Source organism: Triticum aestivum, chromosome 7B (assembly GCF_018294505.1).
Source record: "Triticum aestivum cultivar Chinese Spring chromosome 7B, IWGSC CS RefSeq v2.1, whole genome shotgun sequence".
Taxonomy (NCBI): Eukaryota; Viridiplantae; Streptophyta; class Magnoliopsida; order Poales; family Poaceae; genus Triticum; species Triticum aestivum.
Window position 1 is genome coordinate 584,631,463 of NC_057813.1, and position 26,121 is coordinate 584,657,583.

The window sequence follows — 26,121 nt, forward strand, 5'->3', positions numbered from 1 at the left end:
ACTGAACCGGGCGATCCATGCCTGATTTCGACAAGTCGCTCAAGCTGCAGACCAGAAAACACTAGCCGCCCTGGCGTCTCCGTCCGAAAGAGCGGGGAGATTGCACCGGGCTCTTGCCGGATTCAGCACAGTGCCGGTCCATGTCACGCCCGTCGCTGTTCGTGCGGTGGCGGCACGGCGGCACCTACCTACCTCAGTTGCTCTCGACTGGACTCTCCAGTCCACTTGTAGCTTCGTTCACGGCCTCGAAAGAATCTTTCTGTAAACCATCATGTCCCTTTGGGCTCTGAACCTTTTCCAAAGCAAAAGGTGATCACCGAGGCACGACCGACGGTGCAACCGTCGTACTGCATTATTATCAGTGGACTGTGTGGACACGCCCCCGTCGACTCACCGTCGGTCCAGATCGAGGCCACGTACGGTGGTGGTGGTGCTCCTTCGTGCTTAATCCGTTGCTTAGCCGCCAAGGCGGTTGATCAAAGTGGTGTGTGTGCATGGACGGAAGGCACGACCGACCGACTACTCACCGTTAGCCAATCATCGCTCGGCTTGGAACGCACGACTGGCACGGAAGCCTCTCAGGTACATTTTCGCCACCTCACCGGCGTGCGGCGGGCCGACTCGTGTCATCGCCAGAAAGGCAGGGCGAAAGCAGCCGGGGAAGACGCCAAGAATGATGCGGCAGGCAGCGAAAGCCCAGCCGCCCCGCCCAGGCGTACGCACCGCACCACCCCCTCACCTCGCCAACTTTCCACATCCGGCGAACCGCCTCCCCCCGACCCGTCCCCTCCGGCGCCACCTATAAAAACCCACCACCACCACCACCTCCTCCTCATCCCACTCCACTCACATCACCACACAGCGCGCACCAGCACACACTGCACCCACTGACACTGTGACAAACCGACGCGCACCAAAGCTAAGCTGGCGGCGGCCATGGAGATGATACTGGACTGGCGCTCGGTGGGCTCGCTGATCGCCACGGTCATGGTGTTCCGAACGGCCATGCGGGACTTCATCCCGCCGGAGGCCGAGCAGTGGCTGCGGCGCCTGCTCGCGCGCCTCGCCGCCGCGTTCCGGGCGCCCACGGCCACCATCCTCATCGACGAGGCCGACGGCGCCAGCTCCGGCGCCACCAACGACCTCTACGACGCCGCGCAGCTCTACCTCGGCTCGCGCTGCCTCGCCGCCGCCCCCGCCGTGCGCCTCTACAAGCCGCGCCAGTCGGAGCGCGCCGTCGCCTCGCTCCCGGACTCGCACACCGCGGACGACACCTTCCAGGGCGTCCGTGTCAAGTGGACCTCCACCGCGCGCCCCGTCGAGCGCGGGGCCGGGCACAACCCCTACAACGTGTTCGGCAGCCGCGGCGGCGGTGCCGGCGGCGACCACCGCAGCCTCGAGCTCCAGTTCCCGCGCCAGCACCGCGACTTCGTGCACGACACCTACATCCCCCACATCATCGCCGAGGCCACCCGGATGCGGCTCAAGTCGCGGGAGCGCAGGCTCTACACCAACCGCGCCGCCGCGCCCGGCGACGACCACCACCGCCTCTGGACCTCCCACACCTTCTCCCACCCCTCCACCTTCGACACGCTCGCTGTCGACCCGGCGCTCCGCGAGGAGATCCGCGCCGACCTACTCCGCTTCGCCGCCCGCCGGGAGCACTACGCGCGCGTCGGCCGCGCCTGGAAGCGCGGGTACCTGCTCCACGGCCCGCCCGGCACCGGCAAGACCAGCCTCGTGGCCGCCATCGCCAACCTCCTCGAGTTCGACGTGTACGACCTGGAGCTCACCACGGTGCCCACCAACTCCCACCTCCGCCGCCTGCTCGTCTCCACCACGCCCAAGTCCGTCGTCGTCGTCGAGGACATCGACTGCTCCCTCGACCTCTCCGACCGCAAGAAGAACTCCGGCGGCGCCGACGAGGACAACGCGCAGCTGGCGATGCTCTCCCCGGCCGCCGCGGCGGCCATGGCGGCGATCGGGCGCGAGTCCATCAGCCTCTCCGGCGTCCTCAACTTCGTGGACGGGCTCTGGTCGTCCTGCGTGGGCGAGCGCCTGATGATCTTCACCACCAACCATCCGGAGCGGCTGGACCCGGCGCTGCTCCGCCCGGGCCGCATGGACCGCAAGATCGAGCTGGGCTACTGCACGCCCGCGGCGCTCCGCGTGCTCGCCAAGAACTACATCGGCGTCGGCGAGGACCCCATGGACGAGCCCGACACTGTGGTGGACGGCCTCATGGCCGAGGCCGAGGGCCTGCTCGCCGCCGACGTGCGCATCACGCCGGCAGACATCGGCGAGGTGTTCATGGGTTGCGACGGCGCGGGCGCCTCCGCCGCGCTGAGGAGGCTTGTCGGGGAGCTGCGCGGCAGGAGAGACACGCCGGCCGTCGACACGGTGCAGCCCGGTGCATTGACAGAGGAGAAGATGGAGTGAGGCGGATCAGAGACACAGAGATTGACCAGTAGTAGGTGGCTTGTTGCTGCATTGCCCGGAGAATTGCAGATGAAATTAACTTCAATAATTCCCTGATATCAGCACCAGATCGATCGTTGTTTACGTGTTCGCGTCATCGTGTTGCGGGGTTTGCATACAAGTGGCTGCTTGATCATCGAATTCGGTAGATCCTATTGTAGGTTTTTTGTTGCCCGGGAGTATAATATAAGTAGTACTATAATAAAGTTAAGCTCAGAAGAAAAAGCAGTGTCATAAAGTTTCTTCCGTCTTTTGTAAGCACCATGTTCTTGGATTTTTGTTTGAGCCTTCACATGTTATCATGCGTTGACGTCGGAATTTAGGTCAGGATAAAATACGAGCAATGGTCGGTACAAAATGTTGATCGCCTAAGATGGAGTCGCAGATCTGATACTCCCTCTGTTCATTTTTGTAAAACATTTTAAACAGCTTAAATTGAACTGTTTTGAGTGTTGTCTTAAATATTTAAAAGGTCTTACAAAAATGAACGAAGAGAGTATAGGATTGACCAATACGTACGTTGCCTGTTGCAGCATTGCGCGGAGAATTGCAGAAGGAATTAACTCCAGTATTCATATCTGCAGCGTCAGATTCAGATAGATCGATATGTAGAGTGGTGTGCGTGTTCGTGTCATCATGTGGCTGCTTGATCATCGAACTATTCTTCCTTTTGTTGCGTAGTGGTACGCCTATGTACTTGCATTATGGATGGATGTTAATATAGTGTATTAACTAGGCATGACATGACATGATGACAATCAGCACTAGTAAAAAGTTTCTTCCGTTCTTTTTAAGAGCACTTCTTCTATTCTTGCTTGAGCTTTCGCATATCATTGATGTCAAAATTTAGGTCAGGATAGAATTGTTCAGGCATGGCGATGGTCGGTACAACATGTTGATGGCCGAATTGAAAACGACGGGCAAAGGAGGATACGCCGTGCCCTTACACGTTGTTTTCTCTAAGGGAAAGCCATTTGGCACTTTATTGTGAGTTTAGAGCATGGTTTATAATATAGCCAACTACAGACTCGGATTCGGATTTGGTGAAAATGATTCCACGCGCACCCCTTATGAATAGTAAATTTTAAAAAATACTATTTTTTAAAAAAAAATCTGAATATTTTTTTGTAATAAACATAGTCGGACAATATACTCGCATATGAAGTTTCACAAAGAAATGACATCCGTGGTATTCTCGGCAAAAATGTCAAAATCGAAGCTATATTAAAAAAAAACATTGTTTGATGAATAGTATGGTCTCAATTGTATTTCCTTCACTAAAAATACCACGGGTGTCAATACTTCACGAAGCTTCACGTGGGTTTGATACCCCAAAATTTTAGTATTTTTAAAAAATTTCTATTATTTTTTGGAATTTACTATTCACGTGGGTGCACATGAAACCATGTTCACCTTTGTATTTTCGAGCCAACAACCGGCTATATAGAGTTGCCATGTCACGTATAGTCAACCTAATAGCCAACACATATAATAGCTAGTTGCTAAGAAGTACTACTTATTAGTACATGGCCCACTTTACACTTTCACAATGTTTCTTGGAGTTTGTGCTACATGCGGCTGTTAATCTACATCCCGCTTCCATTCTCTCTCTTCTTCTCTCCCATCTAACTCAGCAGAAATACAATAGTTTAATCCTTACAGTCTGTTGACTGTACCTTTTTATGCTTGCTCTTAGCAGAGTTACATCGGTCATGACAAGGTGAAAAACTAGGTGGTTCATCATCCCACCAGTACATCAACTGTGAAATAACGCCAAGTGTTCCTCGTTGGTTCGTTGCGCCTTTCTTAAATAACGTCACTTCTCAAAGTACGTGGAGAGCAAGTATAATAAGGTGATGAAAGCTAAAAATGCTACATGGAGGAAAAGCTCCATGGAGCCCTTTATTTTGAATTTTTTGAAAATCTCATTTTGAAGTTTCAAAAATAATCTAGAAAAATCACACCCGTTCATACAAGTGTATAGTGCATGTGTGTAAAAATCTGAAGATGATATACATGTGGTGAGAGCTACACAAAAAAGAGAAACTCGTGATTCGAAATAACCAACAGTACACACACTGTTCACTATAAAGAATGCACAAATTTGTCTCTCTTTGTAGCCCTCACCATAATGTATTTCATTACAGACTTTGCACACATGTAAAACACATCAATATGAATGTGTATGGTTTTTTTAGTTTTCTTAACTTAAAAAATGATAAAAGAGCTCCCTGAAGCTCGTCCTCCAAAATGCCCTGCTCGATGTAAGCGGGCTATAAGTATTTCAATATTATGTTTTTCCTGAGTTGAAAGAGAGACAGACAAGAGAAGCGAGCTCTAGATTTATAGCCGATTGTAGAACGGGCTCGAAAAAGCATTGTGGGAGTGAAAATTAGTACTTTCTATAGATAATTACTATACATATTGGCTATTATATTGACTATAGACAACATACTATAGTCAACAGCTGGTTATATTATTAACCATGCACAAGCTATCTAGGGTCTCTATAAAACTTGGGAATGTGAAATTTTGAGTGGAATTCTAGGAATAAGTTGGATGGTGGGTCGCCTAGTCGGTGCCTCCATCATCGTCCAATCAAACTTAAACATGTTGCTTCTAGTGTATGCTCATAGTAGCAAAGATAATAATAGTTAACTTCGCATGGTATGTCAAGGTAGGATTTTTTTTTGGATATGCAACAAAACCCGATTAATTGCAAAAAAAAAAGTTTGTTCCACAAAAATGTGTTCTCATAAGAGAATCTCGATGAACATATTGAGCACAAACAAACATAGGTTGTGGTCTTATATTTTCTACATGAGAGTTTTGTGAAGTAGAAGCTTAATCGAGGTGACCCCTTGGGTAACCTAGTGGAGTACCACTATCTTCGGAGTGACTAATTGTGGCAGATTTTTTGGCGGACTTACTCAAGAGACCCTGGAGATTGGCCTCCAAGCCGTAAATCCTAGCATCATAGCTAGGGGTCATCTTTTAGCCATATATATTCTTTAAGCGGTGAAGCGTACCACAAGAGTCCTTAACTTTGATACTGAATGAAGGATCAAAGTGAGTTGAATAGGTGATTGCATATTTTTTACACTTTCTTGGTTCTTAGGGATTGTAGAATTATAAGTTCCCTAAATGCAACTAAGTCAATCGACCTATATGATAACAAGACTAGCAACAGTATACACAAGGCAACAAGCTAGCACAAACTGAAATAGAAATAAACACGAAGTCAGATATGAAAATTTATCACAAAGTTCACAACCTTGAGAGAGCTGCTACTCTTCATTGGAGATGGAGAGGCTAACTATTGCCCTCAATGTCAACAATGCCCCACCATTATCCACCTTCAGTGCCGGCCAACAAATCCCCCAACTTAGTCATCATTGATAGACCCTGATGCGGCCCTCAAACCTTCACAAACAAAACTAAATCAGAAATCCATAGTTGTGAGGCTTCTAAGCGACACCAACTGGGTAGGGATTATTAGAATCCCAGGAGTAGCAAACAACATGATGATTTGTGCACGTACTTTACTCTCTTACAACACCTCTTGCATGTGATGTGAGCATTGTCTTGTTGATATATTTTGATCACATGTGAAGCCTTTTGTGCAATGATTCATTTAGTTGATACTATTCACTCATCTCATTGCATATTTCTATTGATCTAGGGGGCCCTCTAGTTGTGCATGTGGCATAATCACACAAACATTTGTTGTACTTGAACACACCTATGGGGAGCACTCTATGTCGATAGCTTTGCATGGCTATTTTCCTTCTTTATTTTCTTTGCCATACTCTAACATGTTCTCATCAATAAACTAAAAAGGGGGATTGAAAGTGCATTTACTTTAAATGTTATATTGGTGTGATGATAATGTGGTTAGTGGAACTAATGACGGTTGTTAAGTTTTATCTCAGGTCATTGGTTCCTCGAAGAATTAACCCCACCCCCACCCCCCACCCCGCAAACACACACATAAAAAGATTAAACAAAATAATTTTCCGATGACTCAGAGCTTCTATTTTAGTTTATTTGAGTCATAGGGCAACCACACTATCAAGGGGGGGGGGCAAGGTGGTTGAATGGCGTGGGACCATTACAAAATTAGACACTGGCTATCCTATATCTGGCACCAAAGATATGCTCTATACACTTCTTCTCCATCATCTCACTATGCCCCGTGAGGGAAAGCCCAAAGCCTCTGACCCCTGTGCGCACGGGCTAGTGCCCTAGCTTCTAGAAACCCCATGTGCATGGGGTCTTAGACCTCTATGTGCACGGGGTCTATCAACAGGCAATGGTCACAAGGTGGGATCGACAACATAAAGAGATCTTATTCCACCTCCAACCCTAATCCTTTAAGCCTTGGAGCAACCACCGTTTCCAAACACTCATTTTGCTCATTGCTCTCTATCCCTCTGCTCAAACTCTTTGATTCCTTGGGAATAGGAAGAGCAAGGAACGATCTACAACTTGACCAAATCGATTCGTGTTCCTCTCTTGATTTCTTCACCAACAACTTGTTACTCTTGGTGCTTCAGCTCCTAGGCAGCTAGGGTTCCTCCAGAAGCTTCATTGCTTGTGGTGTGCTCCGAAAACATATGTAAAGGTGTCGTGGTTGCCTTCAAAGCAAACCCCAAGTGATTCATGGCTCATCTGTTGTGGGTGAATCGAGGAGAATACAGAGCCTTGGTCTCGACACCTCTTCAAGGGAAGTGTAAACTTCGGGATAAAATCTGCATCCCTGACTCACTTGTGGTTATTCTTTGCCCAGACTTTACTTTACTTTGTATGCTTGTGGGCTTGCTAATTAGATTGTTGCCTAGCTTACATTTCTTTGAGCTTGCTTGACATATGCTAGTGGGTCTATCCGAAATTATCCAAAATACAATATGGATTTCAGGTCGCCTGGAGGTTAGATAGAATCATATGAACCCAGACTCTCTATGCAAACTGAGAGCATGAAGATAGGTAAAAAACAGGGTTTCCACAAGCTCTCACTTTTTTATGAAACATAGGATGTGGTGTATGGTCTCATAGGATGATTAACTCCCACTCATATTCATCGCGTTATACTGTCTTAACATTCAAGTGTTTTTAGATGGAATTTTTTCAGGTTTATTCAAACGTGGAGGGACACTCCTAGGTCAACACCGAGTTGATACACTCAAGCGGCACATGAAACCTTGTTTTTGCAACATTCCTACAACCTGATACATCCATTTTGCATCATGTTTTCCAATTGTTATTTATAATTTGTTTGGTCTTTATTTCACTTTATGAAGTAATCCTAATGCCTTTCCTCTCATATTTTCCAAGTTTCATATGAAGAGGGAGATAGCCGGCAGTTGGAATTCTGGACCTGGAAAAGCTACAACAGAGATAGATATTCTCTAGAGCTCCAAATGACTTGAAAATTTATGGAGAATTAGTTTGGAATTAATAAAAATACTGGAAGAGGAATCATCGGGAGGGGCCCAACCAGTGAGTCATGATCTTAGGTAGTGCCCCCCCGGGATGCGCCAGGTGAGCTTGTGGCTCAACCAGCAGGCCTCCTTGGCCCCTCTTCTCCTATAAGATGCTATTTTCCCTAGAAAAAAAATAATAGCAAGACTTTTGGGATGAAGCGTCGCTGTCTCGTGGTGGAACCTGAGCAGGAGCACTTTTGCTCTCCATCGGAGTGATTCCGCCGGGGATACTTCCCTCGGCGAGGGGGAAATCAAAGCCATTGACATCGCCAACATTCCTCTCATCGTGGGAGGACCAATCTTCATCAACATATTCACTAGCACCATCTCATCTCAAACCCTAGTTCATCTCTTGTATTCAATCTTTGTCTCAAAACCTTAGATTGGTACATGTGGGTTGCTAGTAGTGTTGATTACATCTTGTAGTTGATGCTAGTTGGTTTATTTGGTGGAAGATTATATGTTCAGATCCTTAAGCATATTCCATACACCTTTGACCTTCAACATGGATATGATTTGTGAGTACTTACTTTTGTTCTTGAGAACATGGGAGAAGTCTTGTTATAAGTAATCATATGAAGTTGGTATTCATTTGATATTTTGATGATATGTATGTTGTTTTTCCTTTAGAGGTGTCATGTGAATGTCGACTACATGATACTTCATCATACTTGGGCCTAATGGAAGGCATTGGGGAGTAATAAGTAGATGATGGGTTGAGACAGTGACAGAAGCTTAAACCCTAGTTTATGCGTTATTCCGTAAGGGGCTGATTTGGATCCATATGTTTCATGTTATGGTTATATTTATCTTAATTCTTCTTTTGTAGTTGCAGATGCTTGCGAGAGGGGGTAATCATAAGAGGGTTGCCTGTTCAAGTAAGAACAACACCCTAGCATCGTTCTTGTTCTGCGGTATTTTCTGACAGACCTGGAATACTATTTCATTGCAAGAATCAAGCGGGGAGATCCATGTTTCCCATTGAGGGAGTCCTGGACTAAGGGGTCCTCGGACAGCCGGACTATATACTTTGGCCGGACCGTTGGACTATGAAGATACAAGATAGAAGACTTCATCCTATGTCCGGATGGGACTCTCCTTTGCGTGGAAGGCAAGCTTGGTGATTCGGATATGTAGATTCCTTTCTTTGTAACCGACTTTGTACAACCCTAGCCCCTCCCGGTGTCTATATAAACCGAAGGCTTTAGACTTCTAGGGTTAAGCCACAACAATCATAATCTCATAGGCTAGACTTATAGGGTTTAGCCATTAAGATCTCGTGGTAGATCAACTCTTGTAATACTCATATTCATCAAGATCAATCAAGCAGGAAGTAGGGTATTACCTCCATAGAGAGGGCCCGAACTTGGCTAAACATTGTGTCCCCCGGCTCCTGTTACCATTAGCCTTAGATGCATAGTTTGGGACCCCCTACCCGAGATCCGCCAGTTTTGACACTGACATTGGTGCTTTCATTGAGAGTTCCGCTATGACGTCAGAGATAGGCTTGATGGCTCCATCAATCATCTAAAACAATGTAGTCAAGGGGGAGATCTTCCTCCCCAGACAGATCTTCGTATTCGGCGGCTTCGCACTGCGGGCCAACTCACTTGGCCATCTGGAGCAGATCAATAGCTACGCCCCTGGCCATCAGGTTAAATTTGGAAGCCTGAATTTTCTGGCCGATATCCGTGGAGACTTGATCTTCGACGGATTCAGGCCCATGACGACCATCCTCGGCCACCACAATGAACATGACCTAGATCTGTCATCTGGCCGCGCACGGGAGATAGCGCTGCTACCTCTTGAGCACTGCCTTGGATTTCCCCGAAGAGGAGAGCATGATGTAGTAAAGTAGCGTAAGTATTTCCCTCAGTTTTTGAGAACCAAGGTATCAATCCAGTAGGAGATCACGCAAGAGTCCCTCGTACCTACACAAAACGATAGCTACTCGCAACCAACGCGATTAGGGGTTGTCAATCCCTTCACGGTCAATTACGAGGGTGAGATCTGATAGAGATGATAAATAATATGTTTGGTATTTTTGATATAGAGATGCAAAGTAAAAAGTAAAGGCAAAGTAAAAACAAAGCAAGTAATAAAGTAATGGAGATTGATATGATGAGAATAGACCCGAGGGCCATAGGTTTCACTAGTGGCTTCTCTCAAGAGCATAAGTATTCTACGGTGGGTGAACAAATTACTGTTGAGCAATTGATAGAAAAGCGAATATTATGAGGTTATCTAGGTATGATCATGTATACAGGCATCACGTCCAAGACAAGTAGATCGAAACGATTCTGCATCTACTACTATTACTCCACTCATCGACCGCTATCCAGCATGCATCTAGAGTATTAAGTTAAAAACAGAGTAACGCCTTAAGCAAGATGACATGATGTAGAGGGATAAATTCATGCAATATGATAAAAAACTCATATTGTTATCCTCGATGGCAACAATACAATACGTGCCTTGCAACCCTTTCTGTCACTGGGTAAGGACACCGCAAGATTGAACCCAAAGCTAAACACTTCTCCCATTGCAAGAACTACCAATCTAGTTGGCCAAACCAAACGGATAATTTGAAGAGACTTGCAAAGATAACTCAATCATACATAAAAGAATTCAGAGAAGAATCAAATATTATTCATAGATAAGCTGGATCATAAACCCACAATTCATCGGTCTCAACAAACACACCGCAAAAAGAAGATTACATCGAATAGATCTCCACAAGAGAGGGGGAGAACATTGTATGAGATCCAAAAAGAGAGAAGAAACCATCTAGCTACTAGCTATGGACCTGAAGGTCTGAAGTAAACTACTCACACTTCATCGGAGAGGCTATGGTGTTGATGTAGAAGCCCTCCGCGGTAGATGCCCTCTCCGGCGGAGCTTCAGAACAGGCCCCAAGATGGGATCTCGTGGATACAAAAAGTTGCGGCGGTGGAATTAGGTTTTTGGCTCTGTATCTGATCTGACGGGGGTACGTAGGTATATATAGGAGGAAGGAGTACGTCGGTGGAGCAACAGGGGGCCCACGAGGCAGGGGGCGCGCCCAGGGGGGCGCCCTCCACCCTCGTGACCGCCTCTGGCACTTCTTGGAGTAGGCTCCAAGTCTCCTGGATCACGTTCCCGAATGTTTTATTCCGTTTGGACTCCGTTTGATATTATGTTTCATCGAAATACTGAAATAGGCAAAAAACAGCAATTCCGGGCTGGGCCTCCGGTTAATAGGTTAGTCTCAAAAATAATATAAAAGTGGAAAATAAAGCCCAATATAGTCCAAAACAGTAGATAAAGTAGCATGGAGCAATAAAAAATTATAGATACGTTGGAGACGTATCAAGCATCCCCAAGCTTAATTCCTGCTCGTCCTCGAGTAGGTAAATGATAAAAAAGAAATTTTAATGCGGAGTGATACTTTGGCATAATTTCAATGTGAATCTTCTTAACTGTGGCATGAATACTCAGATCCGAAAGATTCAAGACAAAAGTTCATATTAACATAAAGGTAATAATACTTCAAGCATATAAGTTAAAGCAATCATGTCTTCTCAAAATAGCATGGTTAAAGAAAGTTATCCCTACAAAATCATATAGTCTGGCTATGCTCTATCTTCATCACACAAAGTATTTAATCATGCACAACCCCGATGACGAGCCAAGCAATTGTTTCATACTTTAGAAATCTCAAACTTTTTCAACTTTCACGCAATACATGAGCATGAGCCATGGACATAGCACTATAGGTGGAATAGAATGGTGGTTGTGGAGAAGACAAAAAAGGAGAAGATAGTCTCACATCAACTAGGCGTATCAATGGGCTATGGAGATGCCCATCAATAGATATCAATGTGAGTGAGTAGGGATTGCCATGCAACGGATGCACTAGAGCTATAAGTACATGAAATCTCAACAAAAGAAACTAAATGGGTGTGCATCCAACTTGCTTGCTCACGAAGACCTAGGGCACTTTTGAGGAAGCCCATCATTGGAATATACAAGCCAAGTTCTATAATGAAAAATTCCCACTAGTATATGAAAGTGACAACATATGAGACTCTCTATCATGAAGATCATGGTGCTACTTTGAAGCACAAGTGTGGAAAAAGGATAGTAGCATTGTCCCTTCTCTCTTTTTCTCTCATTTTTTTTATTTTGGTGGGCTTCTTTGGCCTCTTTTTTTTTGTTTGGGCTTCTTTGGCCTCTTTTTATTTTTCATAAAGTCCGGGGTCTCATCCCAACTTATGGGGGAATCATAGTCTCCATCATCCTTTCCTCACTGGGACAATGCTCTAATGATGATGATCATCACACTTTTATTTTTCTTACAACTCAACAATTACAACTCGATACTAGAACAAAATATGACTCTATATGAATGCCTCCGGCGGTGTACCGGGATATGCAATGAATCAAGAGTGACATGTATGAAAGAATTATGAACGGTGGCTTTGCCACAAATACAATGTCAACTACATGTTCATGCAAAAAGCAATATGACAAAAGTAATGTGTGTCATATGAACGGAACGCTGGAAAGTTGCATGGCAATATATCTCGGAATGGCTATGGAAATTCCATGATAGGTAGGTATGGTGGCTGTTTTGAGGAAGGTATATGGTGGGTATATGATACCGGTGAAAAGTGTGCGGTATTAGAGAGGCTAGCAGTGGCAGAAGGGTGAGAGTGCGTATAATCCATGGACTCAACATTAATCAAAAGAACTCATGCACTTGTTGCAAAAATTTAGAATCATAAAAAACCAAAGCACTAAACGCATACTCCTAGGGGAATAGATTGGTAGGAAAAGACCATCGCTCGTCCCCGACTGCCACTCATAAGGAAGACAATCAATAAATAAAGTTGTGCTCCGACTTCATCACAAAGCGGTTCACCATACCTGCATGCTACGAGAATCACAAACTTCAACACAGGCATTCTTTAAATTCATAATCACCCCAACTAGCATTGCTTTGATATTATCACCTCCATATCTCAAAACAATTATCAAGCATCAAACTGATCTTAGTATTCAACGCACTCAAAAGAAAGTTTCACAAATCTTGAATACCAAGTATATTATCTTTAAGCGAATTACCATGCTATTAACAACTCTCAAAATAATCTAAGTGAAGCATGAGAGATCAATAGTTTCTTTAAAACAAATCCACCACCGTGCTCTAAAAGATCTAAGTGAAGCACTAGAGCAAAAATTATCACGCTCGAAAGGTATAAGTGAAGCACTATGAGCAAAACTATCAAGCTCAAAAGATATAAGCGAAGCACATAGAGTATTCTAGCAAATTCTAAATCATGTATGGCTCTCTCAAAAGGTGTGTACAGCAAGGATGATTGTGGAAAACTAACAAGCAAAGACGCAAATAATACAAGACGCTCCAAGCAAAACACATGACATGTGGTGAATAAAAATATAGCTCCAAGTAAATTACTGATGGAAGTAGACGAAAGAGGGGATGCCTTCCAGGGCATCCCCAAGCTTTGACTTTTTGGTGTCCTTGGATTATCTTGGGGGTGCCATGGGGATCCCCAAGCTTAGGCTCTTGCCACTCTTTGTTCCATAATCCATCAAAATAATTCACCCAAAACTTGAAAACTTCACAACACAAAACTCAATAGAAATCTCGTGAGCTCCGTTAGTGAAAGAAAACAAAAGACTACTTTAAGGTACTGTAATGAACTTATTCTTTATTTATATTGGTGTTAACCCTACTGTATTCCAACTTCCTTATGGTTTATAAACTAATTTATTAGCCATAGATGCATTGAAATAAGCAAACAACACACAAAAACAGAATCTGTCAAAAACAGAACAGTCTGTAGCAATCTGTAACTAACGCAAACTTATGGAACTCTAAAAATTCTACCAAAATAGGACGTACTGTAAAATTTGTTTATTGATCAGCAGCAAAAAGAATCAATGCAAAATCACGTTTCTGTGATTTATTGAATTTTTTATCGTGAGCGCAAAGTTTCTGTTTTTCAGCAGAATCAAATCAACTATCATCATAGCTTATCCTATAGGTTCTACTTGGCACAAACACTAATTAAAACATAAAACCACATCTAAACAGAAAGTAGATGGATTATTTATTCCTAAACAGAAGCAAAAACAAAAAACACAAAATAAAATTGGGTTGCCTCCCAACAAGCGCTATCGTTTAACGCCCTTAGCTAGGCATAAAAGCAAGGATAGATCTAGGTTTTGCCATCTTTGGCACTCGGAGAGGAGGATCTCCTTTCAATGGCATTCATCCTCCTATTTAAGTTAAGCACGTGCCCATTAATGGAAGAAGTAAGATTAAGCACGTTACGGAAATTTGCCTCTAAACTAGACTTCATATCTTTGATAATTTCATTTTGATAAAAGAACAAGAGGGTAGTTGATTCAACTTTATCATTTAAAGGGTGCCCAAATATGGTTTTCATTTTTTCATAGGTATCTATAGCATCCCCTTCAAGAAAACCTTCTTCAAAAATAGAATCTATAACTTGTTTGAAAGAAGCGGGCAAGCCAACATAGAAACTTTTTAAGTAAACCTCAATTTGATATTGTGGCACATAACTAGCCCGAATCCTTAGTAACCTATCCCAAGCATCTTTTAAAGATTCATCAAGTAAATAGCAAAAGATTCCGGAGTCATCATCATCAAAATCATCTAAATTCTCATTGGTGATCCCGGTGGGTCTTTCCGTAGCAAACAAAAAGGCGAAGAGGAGAACGGGAAAGAGCGGGCGAATAAAACGGCAAGGGTGAAGTGGGGGAGAGGAAAACGGGAGGCAAATAATGTAATGCGAGAGATAGGGATTGTGATGGGTACTTGGTGTTGTTGACTTTTGCGCAAACTCCCCGACAACGGCGCCAGAAATTCTTCTTGCTACCTCTTGAGCACTGTGTTGGATTTCCCCGAAGAGGAGAGGATGATGCAGTAAAGTAGCGTAAGTATTTCCCTCAGTTTTTGAGAACCAAGGTATCAATCCGGTAGGAGATCACGCACGAGTGCCTCGTACCTACACAAAATTATAGCTACTCGCAACCAACGCGATTAGGGGTTGTCAATCCCTTCACGGTCACTTACGAGGGTGAGATCTGATAGAGATGATAAATAATATTTTTGGTATTTTTGATATAGAGATGCAAAGTAAAAAGTAAAAGGCAAAGTAAAAACAAAGCAAGTAATAAAGTAATGGAGATTGATATGATGAGAATAGTCCCGGGGGCCATAGGTTTCACTAGTGGCTTCTCTCAAGAGCATAAGTATTCTACGGTGGGTGAACAAATTACTGTTGAGCAATTGATAGAAAAGCGAATAATTATGAGGTTATCTAGGTATGATCATGTATATAGGCATCACGTCCAAGACAAGTAGATCAAACGATTCTACATCTACTACTATTACTCCACTCATCGACCGCTATCCAGCATGCATCTAGAGTATTAAGTTAAAAACAGAGTAACGCCTTAAGCAAGATGACATGATGTAGAGGGATAAATTCATGCAATATGATAAAAAACCCCATCTTGTTATCCTCGATGGCAACAATACAATACGTGCCTTGCAACCCTTTCTGTCACTGGGTAAGGACACCGCAAGATTGAACCCAAAGCTAAACACTTCTCCCATTGCAAGAACTACCAATCTAGTTGGCCAAACCAAACGGATAATTCGAAGAGACTTGAAAAGATAACTCAATCATACATAAAAGAATTCAGAGAAGAATCAAATATTAATCATAGATAAGCTGGATCATAAACCCACAATTCATCGGTCTCAACAAACACACCGCAAAAAGAAGATTACATCGAATAGATCTCCACAAGAGAGGGGGAGAACATTGTATTGAGATCCAAAAAGAGAGAAGAAGCCATCTAGCTACTAGCTATGGACCCGAAGGTCTGAAGTAAACTACTCACACTTCATCGGAGAGGCTATGGTGTTGATGTAGAAGCCGTCCGTGGTAGATGCCCTCTCCGGCGGAGCTCTGGAACAGGCCCCAAGATTTGATCTCGTGGATACAGAAAGTTGCGGCGGTGGAATTAGGTTTTTGGCTCCGTATCTGATCTGACGGGGGTACGTAGGTATATATAGGAGGAAGGAGTACATCGGTGGAGCAACAGGGGGCCCATGAGGCAAGGGGCGCACCCAGGGGGCGCCCTCCACCCTCGTGACCGCCTCTGGCACTTCTTGGAGTAGGGTCCAAGTCTCTTGGATGACGTTCGGTGAGAAAATCACGTTCCCAAAGGTTTTATTTCGTTTGGACTACGTTTGATATTTGTTTCTTCGAAATACCACTAGTAGAAAACGGAGCTTTAGCGCCGGTTCGTAAGGGCCTTTAGTGCCGGTTCCATAACCGGCACTAAAGGGTGGGCACTAAAGGCCCCCCCCTTTAGTACCGGTTCGGCACGAACCGACGCTAAAGTGCCACCACGTGGCGTGAGCTCGCGCTCTGGTATGGGGGACCTTTAGTACCGGTTGGTGTTACCAACCAGTACTAAAGGTTTTTTTTTGAATTTTTTTTGATTTTTTTTTGATTTTTAATTTTTCTGAATTATTTGATGATTTAGTCTCTAATCACCTCTCTTAACTGCTCAAGTGTGGATCACTCATTCCAAATCATCTAACTTCCCGACCGGTCACCCATCCCTCTCACTACTCTAGCCCGAGCACGCTTAACTTTCGGGTTCTATTCTCCTTCGCTTCCGAGTCTGCACTTGTTGTTTTCCTGATAATAGTAAGATGTCAATCCTATTAACCCTCAAGAGTTTAGCTTGAGCATGAAGTCACACATTTCACCTTTTGAGTTTGAAACTATTATTCTAAAAAAATAGTAATTATTTAGTAACGCTAATATTTCTTGAATAAGTTTGACCATAGTTTGACCACAGTTTGACCATAGTTTGACCAGATTTGACCAAAATTCAAAAAATTGAAATAATTATTTAGTAACAATAATATTCTTGAATAATTATGTAGTAACATTAATACTTCTTGAATAAGTAGTTTGACTAGATTTAACCAATTTTTTTTTAAAAACTAAAATTTAACCATATCTTTTTTCCTTTTGGAATTTGAGGATTCTAAAAAATTCCAAACAGGCCATAGGCGGTCTCCATCGGATGCGGATTTTCGTGCTGAATTTTTTGATATATTATACGTTTTTTTCCGACATCGTATGCAAAAGTTATAGCCGTTTTACATTTTCCCTACACTTTTTGCAAAACATGTCCAAATTGTAGTTTTCAAATTTTCCTAACTAGTAAATGTAGTAATATAACTACCTCTCGAAGGATTTTATTTTTTGAAGTTTTTATCATTTTCTTTTGATTTTTTCAGAACTGAAATGGCGACACAGGGAGGTAGAGTTTGAAAATTGCCCTATAGTGCCGGTTTGTGCCACGAACCGGTACTATAGGTCAGACCCCTTTAGTACCGGTTCGTGCCACGAACCGGTACTAAAGGTTAGACCTTTAGTACCGGTTCGTGCCACGAACCGGTACTAGAGGTGATCATGGGGCCCCGGCCTAACGCCAGCCTGCCACCATCCCTTTAGTACCGGTTCGTGCCACGAACCGGTACTAAAGGTTCAACACGAACCGGCATTAATGCAAATCCGTTCGAACCGGCACTAATGGTACCATTAGTACCGGGCCAAAATCAAACCGGCACTAATGTGCTTCACATTTGACCCTTTTTCTACTAGTGTACTGAAATAGGCAAAAAACAACAATTCTGGGCTGGGCCTCCGATCAATAGGTTAGTCCCCAGAATAATATAAAAGTGGAAAATAAAGCCCAATATAGTCCAAAATAGTAGGTAAAGTAGCATGGAGCAATCAAAAATTATAGATACGTTGGAGACATATCAAGCGCCTGTGACCGCTCTGGCCCTAGAGCCGGAGCGAACTGCATCGTCCGAAGATGGGAAGCTTAACCCCGCCACGGAGGCCGTAGACTCAGCGGTGCTCGAGCCGCACACAGACCCAACGTTGAGCTAGGCTTGTGTTACCGGAACCTCGGACTCGTCTCCAGCCATGGGTTTCGGACCGCGTGCATGCGCGCCCATCGACCCTGATTGGGCGCCGGTCTTGGAGTTCAGCTCCGCGGGCATCTTCCAGCACTCGCCTTTTGGCGATGTGTTAAATTCATTGAAATCCCTCTCCCTGTCAGGGGATTCTCAGCCGAACTATGTGCGGCTCGAACGGGAAGCGGACGACGAAGAACTTCGTTTCCCACCCACCACCCACTTTGTAGCCACTGTCGATGACTTAACCGACATGCTTGATTACGACTCCGAAGACATCGACGGTATGGACGATGATGCCAGAGAGGAGCTAGAACCACTGCCTACAGGGCTTGGACAGCCACCTCCTCGTACGATATATACATGGTGGATACACCCAAAGAAAATAACAGCGACAATGAAAATCCAGTCGAGGATAAACCTCCTGAGATACAACCGAAGCACCGACGTCAGTGGCGCCGCTCTAAACCACGCTGTAGTAAAAACAAAAATACCGTCAGAGAAGAGGATAACACACCAGATGGTGCCGAAAACAATGAAGACCCCGTTGAGCTGACCTCCGCACAGGAGGAACAGGGAGGGTGGGCGAGTCAGCCCTGGCGAACAGGCCACGAACGAAGACTCGGAGGATAGCAACTACCTTCCGCTCTCCGAGGACGAGGTTAGCCTCGGTGACGAAGATTTCATCGTGCCTGAAGAGCCCGCCGAACAGGAATGCTTTAAGCGTCAGCTAATTGCAACCGCAAGAAGCCTGAAAAAGAAGCAGTGAAAGTGCGTTACGTCGACTAGAGGGGGGTGAATAGGCAATTTTTATGAATTCTTCACTGAGGAATTTCAGGGTGAGGAAATTCCTAAGCGAAGAACTACTTGCAGCGGAATAAGTACTCAAGTATAAGCAAAACAGAGTAACAACATAGTCATCATGATGAAATGAAAGACAGACACAGAGTACAGAAAGCGCAAACACAGGATAAGCAGGATGAAGACAAACAGACTGAAGAATTAGGATTGAGGAAATAGAGAAAGTCTTCTATCAAAGTCTTCAAGCAGTAATGATCAGGTACATCAACACATAACTGAGGAAATGAAAGGGTTGAGGAAATGGAACCAGTTGGCTTGGTGAAGACAATGATTTGGTAGACCAGTTCCAACTGCTGTGACAGTTGCACATCTGGTTGGAGCGGCTAAGTATTTAAACTCGAGGACACACAGTCCCGGACACACAGTCCTCACCGTATTCTCCTTGAGCTAAGATCACACAGACCTCGCCCAACAGTAATGGTAAGTCTTCACAGGTGACTTCCAAACCTTCATAGACTTGGTCACTCGGCAATCCACAATTCCTCTTGGATGCTCAGACCATGACGCCTAACAGTCTAGAAGATACACAGTCCTCAAAGGTAATAAGCGTCGGTTCCACATAGGAACAATCTCTTCAGTGATGCTCAATCACTTTGGGGTTTGTAGGTTTGGGTCTGGGATTTTGGTTTTCCTCACTCGATGATTTTCGCTCAAAGTTCTTGGAGGATGGGATGCTCTCAAATGACAAGTGTCAGTTTCTCTCGGAGCAGCCAACCAGCTGGTGGTTGTAGGGGGTGACTATTTATAGCCTAGGGAGCAGCTCGACATGATAATACATAAATTCCCTTGTCTGATATGACCGTTAGGTGGTAGGATATTTTGGGACAGCTGGCGCGTTGCACAGCAACGGTCGGATTTGAGGCTCGAATTCCTCAGGGTTATCATGTTCCTCACTGTGTAGGCAATCCACACTGGCGAATTCCTAAGTCCTCAGTCAGAACAAATTCCTCGGAGACCAGAAGATCTTTGTCTCTTTCACTGAAGAAATTGATTGAACTGATATGAGATTTCCAATGGCTTCACTCGAAGGATTGGGTAGGTGTAGGATTTGAGATGAGCATCACTTGGAAATATGTTTCCTTAGTATTACCTCGACCCCCTTTAACAGTACGGTGTTTCCTATGACTCAAGAAGAAGAAAATGGAACTACGAAAACAAAAGTCTTCACGCTCCAGATTCCTCGCATGAATATCGAAGTCTTCACGGTCACACCAATTTCTTCACTTTCAAAGTCTTCAGGAGAACCAAAGTCTTCAGCCGAAGACATTCATTTTTAGGGGTCGACTTTCACTGTAAATATCAAACTCCTCATTGACTTATAGAGCCTGTGTACACTCACAAACATATTAGTCCCTTAACCTATAAGTCTTCAATACACCAAAATCACTAAGGGGCACTAGATGCACTTACAATCTCCCCCCTTTTTGGTGATTGATGACAATATAGGTTAAGTTTTCAATGCTTGAAAGTACTCAATATTGAGGAATTTGATTGCAAGATATAGAAGAACTCCCCCTGAAGATGTGCATAGTGAGGAATTTGCTTTTGAAGCAATGCACATTTGAAGAGTAGAATTATGGAGATCTCCCCCTATATCTTGTAATTCATACACGCATTTAACATATGAAATGAAGAATTTGAAATGCATGATGAAATATGGTGACTGATCTGATTTAGCATGTGTGCATAACATTAATGAGGAAATAGCATGCAGAAAAACAGAGCAAAAGTATCAGGTCACCATCGGACTTAAGTTTACAACTCAATCAACAAAAGCTTCAGAAGAGCGAGAGTTGCAACTTAACAAAAAAACACCCATATATATAGACCCACTTGAAGACTAACTCAAATTTCTCCCCCTTTGTCATCAAATGACCAAAAGGGATGAAAAGTGAGGACTAACGCCCCTGAAGAAGTTCTTCACGAAGTCGATGGAGGAGCGTCAACGTTGTTGGGGTCATTTGTTGGAGTGGGGCCTGCCGCAGTGTCGTCCAGATCTTCATTTTCATCAGTGTCACGGGATGAGGAATGTGAACTGGGCACCAAAGGAGGAACTGCAACTTTCTTGAATTTCTTTGGTGGGGGCTTAGCCCAGCCGAAGTCCTGCTTGAAGCCCATCTGCTTGAGATCCTCATCACCGTAAAGGTGAGACAGTATAGCCCAGGTGCGATCAAACACTTCATTAAGGTAGTAATGGTTCTTCTTCACTGAATTATATGTGGCAGTCATGTTGTAAAGAATTGAACCAAACTAGCGTTTTACCCATTTGTGATTGCGATCCACCTTTTGATGAAGACTGAGGAGAAGCTCATGATCAGTCATCACCCTTGGAGTTGTTGCCTGAGGACTTTGGTTGGATGCATTAGCGGCAGTATCATGAGTAGCAGAGTTATCATTGGTGGAGTATGAAGAAGCTTTGCGAAACTGTCCATCCAATGGTCGAATGCCCTCATCAATAACAGCAGTGGCCTTGCCCTTTTCATCAGTTGAGGAAAATGTCTGTTTGAGGACTTCAATTGGGGGCAAGTAGCTACCATGGTTGAGTGTATCAGCTTTGTAGTTGAGTGAAGACCTTGATCTGAGGAATCTCATAATCCAGGGAGTGTAAGGCTTCAGCTCAAATGGGAACATTGCAACGTTTGCCAAAGTCCTCACGAAGAAATCATGATAGTTCACGGGAATACTGTGCATGATGTTGAAAAGCAGATTCTTCATGATGCTAACGACTTCTTCATCATTCGAATTGTGGCCTTTGATAGGACTCAATGTCTTTGTCAGAATGCGATAGACTGTCCTTGGCACATATTGCAATTCCTTCACGAGGAATTTGGTCCTTGAGGCTTGTACATGCTTCAATGGCTTCATCAACAATTGCATGAAATGATCTGACAGCTCAGTTTCAGAGTAGATCAGACGCGCACCTTCTGGGGGAGGATTGATAGGCATGGCACGAAGCAATTCAGTTGCCGGTGCCTTATAGTGTGTGTTCTCTGTCATCCAGTCCAACACCCAAGAGTTCACATCTCCAGCATTGCCTGTGATGTGCAGCATCACATAGAATTGAAGAATGAGTTCTTCATTCCAGTCGTAGATGTTAGTGCAGAAATTGAGTAGGCCAGCATCATGAATGACAGCGAGGACTGGAGCAAAGCAAGGCAGTGATTCCATATCCAAGTGAGGAATATGCTCATGGTCGAAGACTTTGTCCTTGTCGAACAACACTGAAGAATAGAAATTGGCTTGGCTAGCTGTCCAGAAGCGCTTCCTCCTCAGACGAGCAGAGTCATATGGATTATAGTCAGTGAAGAATACATGCTCATTTAAGAAGGCATCAGCCTTGAACTTCGGAGTTTTGGAGAATGGATTCTTCGGCTGAGGCTGGGGAGTGTCAATAATCTGAAGAATAACCTCTGGTATGTCAATTTCTGGAGCCGCAGGCTGAGGAATATCTTCTTCCTCAGTAGGAGCCTGGGCCTCCATTTCTTCAGCATTTGCATCAGCACTAGTGGCTGGAATGTCTTCATGAATGGAAGGGGTGGCATGAATTTCTTCAGAGCCCATTTGAACTTCAGTTGGAGCTGGGGACTGAGGAATTTGTTGAATTGGTGTGAACAGAGGAGAGTTAGGGCGTTGGCTATCCCAAAAATCATCGTTCATCACAGGAGTGGTGCAGCAAATGTCCACATCCTCATCCACTTCCATTTCTTCAACGCCGGCCTCTTTAGCAGTAAACTGAGGCGTTGGCGATGATACCTGAGGAGTTGAAGTGAAAGCTTCAACTTCAATTTCCTCATCCATCTGCTCTGTGGAAGCAGCAGAGGGATCTTCTTCAGCAGATTCTTCAGGAATCTGATATTCTTCACCATAAGGAACAAGTTCCTTTGATGGCATACTTGCAAGAGGAACAACATCAATGGGATTGTCTGTTGAACTTGTCAAAATCTTCGCCTTCTTGGGGGCCGAAGATTCTGTGGCAGCCGATGGTTTCCTCTTCTTCAAAGCAGCACGCTCGCAGCTTTGGTTTTCTTCACTTCCAGAGTAGAAGGAAGAACCGGGCTTGGTTTTGGTGCAGGCGGAGCAGTGGGAGTTGGATCGATTTCTTCAGGCCCAACTGATGCAGTTGGCCTGACATAAGCAGTTTCTTCAGGCGCAGCAGCAGAGTCTTTAGCCAGCCTGGTAGGTTCTTCACGTGCAACACTAGTGGTTGCCCTGGCAGTTTCTTCAGCGGCTGGAATTTCTTCAGCAGCCCTGGTGCTTACAGTTTCATCAGCAGCCTGATTATCATTAGCGGTGCTGGCAATTCCTTCAGTGGCTTGAGCAGATGCTTCAGCCTGAGTGACGTCAATGTGCACAGGAGCAGCAGCACTTGATGTGAATTTCTTCGTCAGCTTGACGAATCTGACTTTGGCACCCTACCATTCAGCCTTGTAGGCGTCAAATTCTTTGCTGAGCTTTTTGATTTCAGCTTGCACTGCTATGAGCTATTGATAACCCACAAGTGTAGGGGTTAATTGTAGCCTCTTTCGATAAGTAAGAGTGTCAAACTCAACAAGGAGCTAAAGGTAGAACCAATATTCTCTCAAGTCCTATCTGCCACTGATATGACTCTATGCACACTTAGCGTTCGCTTTACCTAGAACAAGTATGAAACTAGAAGTACTTTGTAGGTCTTGTTGGATAGGTTTGCAAGATAATAAAGAGCACGTAAATATAAACTAGGGGTTGTTTAGATAAAGAAGGAATAAACTAAATATAGCGAGTGTGGAAAAGTGGTGGTAGGAGTTGTGAAATTGTCCCTAAGCAATTGACTACTTTACTAAACCGATATAAAGTTTTATGTGGGAGAGGCATAAGCTAACATACTTTCTCTTCTTGGATCATATGCACTTATGATTGGAACTCTAGCAAGCATCTGCAACTACTAAAGATCATTAAGGTAAAACCCAACCATAGCATTAAAGCATCAAGTCCTCTTTATCCCATACGCCACAACCCCCTTACTCGGGTTTATGCTTCTGTCACTCAAGCAACCCACTATAAGCGAATCATGAATGTATTGCAACACCCTACAGCGGGAATCCCTCATGCTTGCGCGACACGGGGGGAACAATAGGACAGCAACATAAGCACAAGCAAATTAAACCAATCATAGCAATTCATTAATCACAGATAGGACAACGAAAATCTACTCAGACATCATAGGATGGCAACAAATCATTGGATAATAATATGAAGCATAAAGCACCATGTTCAAGTAGAGGGTACAGCGTGTTGCGGGAGAGCGGGTTGCGGGAGAGTGGACTGCTGAATATAGATGGGGGAAGGTGATGGAGATATTGGTGAAGATGATGGAGGTGTTGGTGTAGATCGTGGTGATGATGATGGCCCTCGCGGTGTTCCAGCGCCACCGGAAGCAAGGGGGAGAGAGCTCCCCTTCTTCTTCTTCTTCTTCTTCCTTGACCTTCTCCCTAGAAGGGAGAAGGGTTTCCCCTCTGGTCCTTGGCTCCCATTGCATGGGAGGGGCAAGAGCCCCTCCGATATTGGATCTATCTCTCTGTCTCTCTCTGTTTCTGCGTTCTGGGATTCTGCCCTGGCACCGTTTCTTTTATATCTGGAGATCCGTAACTCCGATTGGATTGAAACCTTTGCCCAGATATTTTTCCAAAAATTAGCTTTCTTGCAGCCAAAGAAGGGCGTCAACCGCCTTACGAGGGGCCCACAAGGGTCAGGGGCATGCCTAGTGAAAGTGGGCGCGCGAGCCACCCTCATGGCCACCTCGGGCACCGTCTCGCGTTGATTTTACTTCCCAAAAATCATAAATATTCCAAAAATAAGCTCCTTCCGTTTTTATTCCTTTTGGACTCCGTTTGATATTGGGTTTCTGCGAAACATAAAACATGCAACAAACAGGAACTAGCACTGGGCACTGGATCAATATGTTAGTCCCAAAAATAATATAAAAAGTTGCCAAAAGTACATGAAAGTTGAAGAATATTGGCATGAAACAATAAAAAATTATAGATACGATGGAGACGTATCAGCATCCCCAAGCTTATTTCCTGCTCGTCCTAGAGTAGGTAAATGATAAAAAAGATAATTTTTGATGTGGAATGCTACCTAACATAATCTTGATCATGTAATCTAATCATGGCAAGAATATTAAGACACGAGTGATTCAAAGCAATAGTCTATCATTTGACATAAAAGCAATAATACTTCAAGCATACTAATAAAGCAACTATGTCTTATCAAAATAACATAGCCAAAGAAAGCTTATCCCTACAAAATCATATAGTTTGGCCATGCTTCATTTTCGTCACACAAAATGCTCCCATCATGCACAACCTCGGTTTTAGCCAAGCAATTGGTTCATACTTTATAATGCGCTTCAGCCTTTTCAACCCTCACGCAATACATGAGCGCAAGCCATGGACATTGCACTATGGGTGGAGTAGAGTATGATGATGGAGGTTGTGTGGAGAAGACAAAAAAAGGAGAAAGTCTCACATCGACGCGGCTAATCAACGGGCTATGGAGATGCCCATCAATTAATGTCAATGCGAGGAGTAGGGATTGCCATGCAACGGATGCACTAAGAGCTATAAGTGTATGAAAGCTCAAACTGGAAACTAAGTGGGTGTGCATCCAACTTCCTTGCTCATGAAGACCTCAGGCGTTTGAGGAAGCCCATCGTCAGAATATACAAGCCAAGTTCTATAATGAAAATTCCCACTAGTATGAAAGTGATAACTCCAGAGACTCTCTATATGAAGAACATGGTGTTACTCTAAAGCACAAGTGTGGTAAAAGGATAGTAACATTGCCCCTTCTCTCTTTTTCTCTCATTTTTGTTTATTATTTTATTTTATTATTTTATTTTTTTTATTTTTTGGTGGGCTTCTTTGTCCTTTTTTTATTTGGGCTTCTTTGGCCTCTTTTATTTTTCATAAAGTCCGGAGTCTCATCCCGACTTGTGGGGGAATCATAGTCTCCATCATCGTTTCCTCACTAGGGCAACGCTCTAATAATGATGATCATCACACTTTATTTACTTACAACTCAATATGAATGCCTCCGCGGTGTACCGGGATGTGCAACGATCTAGGGTAGCAATGACATAAAAAAAATGGACAAGCCATGAAAAAATCATGCTAGCTATCTTACGATCATGCAAGGCAATATGACAATGAATGCTCAAGTCATGTATATGATGATGATGGAAGTTGCATGGCAATATATCTCAGAATGGCT

At 44.2% G+C, this 26,121-nt stretch overlaps 1 protein-coding gene across 1 annotated transcript; it reads left to right on the forward strand.

Moving 5' to 3' along the window:
- Positions 1–817: 817 nt before the first annotated feature.
- Positions 818–2,760, forward strand: LOC123161245 (AAA-ATPase At3g50940). Its single transcript, XM_044579102.1, has one exon. It carries the CDS (start codon positions 937–939, stop codon positions 2,437–2,439), a length of 1,503 nt encoding a protein of 500 aa, XP_044435037.1. The 5' UTR covers positions 818–936; the 3' UTR covers positions 2,440–2,760.
- The last annotated feature ends 23,361 nt before the right edge of the window (positions 2,761–26,121 follow it).